Source organism: Magnolia sinica, chromosome 8, assembly GCF_029962835.1.
Source record: "Magnolia sinica isolate HGM2019 chromosome 8, MsV1, whole genome shotgun sequence".
NCBI classification, from domain to species: domain Eukaryota; kingdom Viridiplantae; phylum Streptophyta; class Magnoliopsida; order Magnoliales; family Magnoliaceae; genus Magnolia; species Magnolia sinica.
In genome coordinates, this window is record NC_080580.1 from 76,657,492 (window position 1) to 76,664,665 (window position 7,174).

At 39.1% G+C, this 7,174-nt stretch overlaps 1 protein-coding gene across 2 annotated transcripts in view; it reads left to right on the plus strand.

Annotated features, from left to right (window-relative positions):
* The window catches only part of LOC131253457 (sorting nexin 2B-like), a 30,531-nt gene extending 26,669 nt beyond the window's left edge, over positions 1–3,862 (plus strand). For both annotated transcript variants that reach the window (XM_058254448.1, XM_058254449.1), the window contains one exon: positions 3,619–3,862. In XM_058254448.1, the coding sequence (XP_058110431.1) occupies positions 3,619–3,740 (122 nt within the window). In that variant the 3' untranslated portion in view covers positions 3,741–3,862. The remainder of the gene's footprint in view (positions 1–3,618) is intronic.
* Positions 3,863–7,174: the final 3,312 nt, after the last annotated feature.

Here is a 7,174-nt window from a genome sequence, read left to right on the forward strand (position 1 = left end):
CTGCCCCTGGTGCTGGCACTTCTGGTGTTGCTCAGTGCCCTATACAGCCGTCTACAGATCACGATGTCGATGAACAACGACGAGGTGGTACACGAGGTCGGACTTATGAGTGTACCGAGTCACGATACAGCCAGCAGGAGGTGGGTACATCTAGTGGTGCACCGGGTCCGAGAGGTTCGGAACATCAGCAAGCTCATGGTCTTGGTTATTATGATGGATATTCTTATGGTGAATTGAATTATGATGGTTATACTGAGCCTGTTCCATCACATTCATGTTGGAGTAGCCCTCCGATCAATATCCATATGATTATAGATATCCGGATCCAAATCCAAGTTACTCATCACACAGACGCACTCTCAATCTCAAGATTCTCAACTGAGTATGGGCACCGGATGGCTATTCGACGCACGGTAGATATCCTTATTCCGGTCGAGTCGTTGCCTAGTCGAGGATCGATCATCCTCTAGTTTCGTTGATCTAGTATTTCCTTCGGCACCGGATATTATGGATATGTAGCACCTACACCTATCGGACAGCCGCCCGATGGTGACGATGACGATGATGTGGAGGTCGAGCAACCACAAAAAGCGATTTTCATTTTGGTGGTGACTTGTGAGTATATATTTGTGTTAAGGTAAGTATTTGTTGCAGCAGACAGCTCACAACAGATTATTGCAAGAAGCCATGCACACACTTGACACTGCCGAACTTGTATTTAAAATAGCTCCCCCGACAACCAATCAAGTAATCCTTAATCAAGTTGCAGGGAGTATATCAGACACTACTAATTTTTTATTTTTTATTTTTTAATATGAGGATGTTAGGTCATAGAAAGGAATCACACTATCACAGTCACGTGCACCACACTGCACAGGACCACCGGTATGTTCGAGAAATTCCTCAAAAATAATTGCAAACACCGATGTAAGATATTTTCATTTTACATTCATTCTAATATATCTATCATTGATAGTAGATAGTTAGAAAATTAAATATATGATCAAATCCAGGTTGTCTGGTTCATAAATTCATCAGACAATCCGATACAACTTCTCACCAAAGAGTGGACCGTTACACCACCATAAACATGTTCCAATTTATAAATGAATGCATATTTGGAATGCTTAAAATATTCTGGATTTAATCCATATTTTTTCATATTTTTTGGCAAAATTGCTCTGTTACAGGCCGTTACGCCCCGTATCACCGTTCCGCTTCGCGTGTACAAAAGTAGAGTTACTGATAACTAAAGGAAGAATGAAGTGAAAAACAGTGTCGTGTGTGTGTGTGTGTGTGTGTGTGTGTGTCTATATATATACAGCATGCTTTGGATGCAGGGCAGGTTCCTTCCCATCCTTGTATTTGGGTTTCCCCTTGTGTATTGGGAAGCCAGCTAAACATTTATGGGATAAAGTGATTGAAAGATTTGAAAGAAAGCTATCATCTTGGAGAGGCAGAATTTTATCTTTTGGAGGGGGGGGAGAATTGACCTTGATAAAGTCGGCAATGTCAAATCTTCCAGTGTCTACAAGTCAATATTCAAATGCCAGAAATCAGTTATTGCAAACCTAGAAAAAATCAGGTGAGATTTCCTTTGGAGAGATTTGACAGACAAACATAATTTCCACTTGATTAAATGGGAAGAAGTGTGTAAACCAACGAGCCAGAGAGGTGTAGGAGTACACGACTTGGAGGTTATGAACATGGCTTTATTAGGAAAATGGGTTTGGAGGTTCGGGGTTGAGGAAGGTAGTTTGTGGAGAGAAGTAATTGGTAGAAAATATGGTGTTGAAGAAGGGGGTAGGTGGATAAAAGCATCTTCTTTATATAGATCCTCATTATGGAAATCGGTAGATCTTATGAAAGAAGAGGTTTTGGAGAATGTGGGCTATGCTCTTGGGAATGGTAAGAGGATTCATTTATGGGAAGACGTTTGGATTGGGATACATAAGTTGAGTACATCATTTCCTAAATAAGCAGGAATTTCCACCGACCCCAACATATTGATTGAGAGGGGTTTTTCTATCCGTGATGAAGAAGTCGTTTGGGTACCTCTATGCAGAAGAAATTAGGTAGTGCCGATATATCCCACATGTTCGATTTGGTGAGTATTTTTAATTTTCGAGCCCTCTGGTGAGCATTTTTAATTTTCGATCCCTTTGGTGAGCATTTTTAATTTTTGATCCCTTTTTTTGGTTGTTGAAATTATGTTAAATCTGTGTCAAATGGTTACAAATCCATTGTTTCTTCATGTTTTACATGAAAAATCATGGAGTTGGAGCTTTGATTTCGATATCCATTTGTTCTTCATGTTCTCCATTTTTTTTTTCTCAAAAATTTTCTTCAAATTTCGAAGTATTTTGGAGTGTTTGATGAAATGATTATCACATACTCTAATTTTGAAATTTGAGTATAAGTGGACCAATTTGGAAAAAAATAGGGAAAATTCGAAATTTCTCCAATTTCTCCCAAATTGCTTGCAATGTTGCATTCCAAACATGAAATCAAGCTTGTATGAGAGCTGATCTACTGATTTGTTAAGTCCTTGTCAATTTTTAGGAAATAAAAATCATTTTTTAATTTTAAATTAATAAAAAATATTAAAATATTATTTTTTTCGAAATTTTAAGTCCTTGTCAATTGAGACTAATTTCAAAGTATTTAAGACTGTTTGATGAAATGATCATCACATACACTCTAAATGTTATGCATTCAATTTGAATATAGTTGCATTAGTTTGGTCATACAACACAGCTTAGGATCCTATACAAAGGAAACCTATTATGTGCACTTCTTTTTTGAAATGTTATGATTTAAAAATGTTTATTAAGTTCTTTTTTAATAATCCCTGAAGTTTCATTGAAAAATTCAACCATTTCCCCAATGTTTCCCCATGTTTCCCAAAAAGTGCAATAAATTACCCGATGCAAACGATATATCCTGTGCGATAACCGATACGTATCTGTATACCAAGGATGCGATACGTAACGCGATATTGATATTTCGAACACTGACCCTGGCTTTAGATAATGTGAGGAAAAAAGAAGCTTGTTCTACCAAAGTATCTGCTTCATGTGGTGGGAGGATGAGGAATTCACTGATCACCTTTCTGAATTGCTCCTTAGTGACAGAGTTGTGAGCTCATTTCTTCAAAATTTTGGCGTGGCTTGAATAATTCAAGGGTCAATTGAGACCTTATTATGGTGTGGGCAGGTGTTACATTCTTGTCTGACGGGAATATTCTCTGGAAAAAGTTGATCCGGAGTGATATGTGCCTGCTTTTCATAACCCCATGTGATATGTTGGCATGTGCAGTGGGGTTGGAAGTTAGCATCATGGGATACCTGATTCAAATAGATTTGTCATTCGCTGCTATTATTATTATCATCATTATTTTGGTAAGATAATAGATTTCTGGTTTATTTGATTGCCATTTGAAACGAGCAAATTTGAACAATATCCAGTTTGACCATGTGGCATGTTTGGATTGCCACACCTAAATTACATGGATCCGAATAATTGGAATCCAGTGCTGGATCACTGCCAGGCTAGTTCCATTTGAGGTTTTGCTGCTGGAAGTAACGAAAGTCTATTTCATGGTATCTTTCTTCACAGGTCGGTTATGCGGAGAAGATATCAAATGTGTGGGCAAAGGTTGCAGAGGAGACAAGCGGGTATGCAAAAGAGAATCCATGAACTCTTGTATATTTGAGTTTTGGCCATTATCTCTCTTCTAGCATTTGATGCATGTACACTAGTATGAATAATGACCCAACAATAAACAGCAAAAAAAAAAATAAAAAATATCATGCAGTAGAAATTTCAAAGCAATGATCATTGAAGTTTGAATCTTTTTTCACGAGTATATTGACAGTAATTGTAGATTTCATGTTTGAGAAGAGCTTTTAGATTTCAGTTGTTAGAAGATCTCTCCTTTTGTATGAAATGCTCTACTTGCCTGGCATTGATTGCTAACTTTCCTCATTTGAGATATTATATATGGATCATTGCCATAAACTAGTTGATTTCATGCTACAGCGATCTAAACTTTTTGTCTGGTGGGCCCAGGTGGGGATGTGACAATTAGAAGATCCTGGCAATTCCATCCATTCATAGGCTTTTCTTTAATTTGAATGTGGACAATTGCATCATTTTTCTTGGCTATCCAGACATGTATTTTGGGGCTGCTGATACATGGGTGGAGATTTTCCATCCAGGAGATGTTTAGAACATGGTTTGTCTGTGCTGATCATATCGTGTCAATCTCACTCAACCATGGGCCCCTGTGGTATTGTGTGGAGAAAAGGGAGTAGTCTTACTCGGTAGGCTGTGTTTATGCGTAAGGGGAGTTATTAGATACTCTGGCCGAGTATGACCCTTGATATGCAGGTACTAAAAAATCTCAAGCCTAACATGCAAAAACATATATTAATCTGACTAAATTGTGGGACGCACTGTTGCTGAGTCACTGTCCAAAATCAGATTGGTTAAACAATCCTAACCTCCGAGTCGTGAGCACTTGATTGTTGGAAATGGATGATGGGGTGCTTTCACTTTTAACCGTCCAATAAATGTCCACCAATCCAATAATCTGATAGTCAAATAATAGCTTTTGGTTCATGATATATTTAAACTAGGGAGTCATAGTTTGGACAGTTTAATTTCTAGATGCCTTGCTTATCATCCATCTACACGGCCAGAGTATCAAAGTTTTTCTCTGCAGAAGCAGGGCTTTTAAATTGTGGGCCCCACTGTGGAAAGACAATTGTGTAAAAGGGTAGAACTGAAGTGATGATCTTGACTGTAATTTCATCAACTCAGTGGCCTGCAAAGGGTGGATGCCAGATTGTGTGGTGACCCAAACACCAGGTTAGGACTGTGGGGCCCACTGTGATGTATGTGTTTTATCCACGCCGTCTATCCGTTTTGCCAGCACATTGTGGGGGGCATGAGCCCAAAATTGAAGCATATCCAAAGCTCAGGTGGACCATGCGAAAGGAAACGGTGGTAATAGTATCGTAGACTGTTGAAACCTTCCAAGGGCCCAAAGTGATGTTTATTTGTCATCTGACCTGTTGATAAGGTCACAAGAGACCTGTGAGGGGGGCTGCGGTCCCCCCTCAACAGCGGGTCCCACCAAACGAATTCCTCTGACGATGCAATTTCTCCCATTTTCATCAGCAATGGGCCCATCAAGAGAAGAGGGGAATTTAATCACTATCCACCTCCCAGATTTGCGTTAGAAATTGGTGTGGGGCAGTCAAGACTCTTGTGTTATATGACCCACCCACGAGAAAAAAAAAGGCCCTAATCAACCGAATACCTAAGAAAAGATTTTCGGAACAATAACTTTAAAAAAAAAAAAGAAAAAAAAGAATATAAATGCTTGATTCTCCAAGGGTATTTGGGTGCCAGCGAAAAATCAACCTAGTTCGTTTCTATCCTGCATAAAAGAGCTTGACGGTTCGAATTGATCTCACCACTGTGGCCTACTTTAATATCTAATAGGTGTGATATTTGAAGATCTGCACAGACATATCATGGAACTTCAACTGGACGGTTTAGATCCTGCACGTGTGCATGTCATGTGACAGCTCGGACCATGAACACGTGGCCCGTATGTCAGCCTGTATGGCAGAAAAGAAACCTTGGGCGTCATTCCAAACATGGTCTAGATGGACGTACCCAAACTAAGAAAACAAAATTTCACCCATGTTTAAGAGTTGAAGATCTCACATTCCTCAAATCTTCAACATCAATGGTGGTGGGGCCACCATAGTTGAGATCGTGATTATCGAACCGTTCAACTGCTGCCACTTTTGGCATCATCATCATCAAACTCAAAATCCCAATTGTAAAATCAGATCTAACCATTGAAAGGAGGAAACGAATCATACCAAATGTTCAAAAGTATCAGAATTTGTTGTATTATATCATTCCTGACGGATACTATCGTGCAAGTGCACGTAATGGAACTTGTTGTTTGCAAAACCCACACATTCGAATGCAAATGCAATGGCATTGTGTAACTCTACGATGCCTATGTTAGGAAGAGCATGCACCATGTTGTATTAATTAGCTTGTTTTAGTCCATATCAGAAAGTGGAGTTGATGAAATGTGGTTTTTATAGGAACTTTCTTATATATCTACTACGTAAGATTCCATATGAAAATGGTGGTTTAGCGAGTTTTGTAGAGCTGTGTGGGCACATTGGGGTGCTGTAGTGGTGCACTTACTGTCACTTACCCCATGCATGTTGAGCCTTCATCATGACCCACGTTTTTCTTAGATAGACTTATCCGCTGGGCTTGAAATCCAATGAGGCAAGCTTCTTAGATGACTGGATTGAATCAAGCTTAATTGAATTTTGATGGTAGTGTGGGGTATCTTTTACTCATTTGGGAGGCTTTGACTACCTTCAAGAAGTGTATACTACTAAGCCACTCTCGACATTCTCTAAATATGAAGACATTTTTTGATAATTTATTTTTCATAAATTGAAGATATCCTGTCTTCATAATTTCTATTTCTCCAATTAGCTCTATTGGATTGGTTCAATCTAAGACTAACCGGTTTAACGCAAAGAACTTTTCTTATTGAGTTTCTTTTCAAACAACTCAAAGTTACTTATGCTCTTATTGGGGTCTGTCATGCTATTCCAATGTTTCTGGTGCCTCCGACAAGCACAAGGAAGTTCTTATTTGCCAAAGATAAGGTACGAAAATAATTTAATGAAGACTACATATTTTAACATTATTCTAAACTCCTATAAAAGGCTATATAATCAATACTCAAAGAAAGAAAATTTTGCTAAGTAGCTATGGAAAACTCTCAAAATTGTTTATATGGTTGAAGAATAAAAAATAAAAAATTACAAGTTGCAAATTGTTGGGGTTTTTCCTCCTCAGTTTAGAGGAGAGATGGAGCAGCGGGTGAGAAATCGGAATAATTCACCGCGCTGCTCGACCGGTCGAGTGGGCTGCTTGACCGGTCGTGGGTGGCGCTCGACTGGTTGAGTGGGGCTCGACTCAAAGTCCAGTGACCATCCAATATTTTTCCTTCAAGGTGCTCGACCGATCGAGGACTTGGCTCGACCAGTCGAACTTACGCAGATTTGAGTCCGAATCTTGTGCGGATTGCGGAAATCCGAGGCCTTTCGCAACAAAGTGT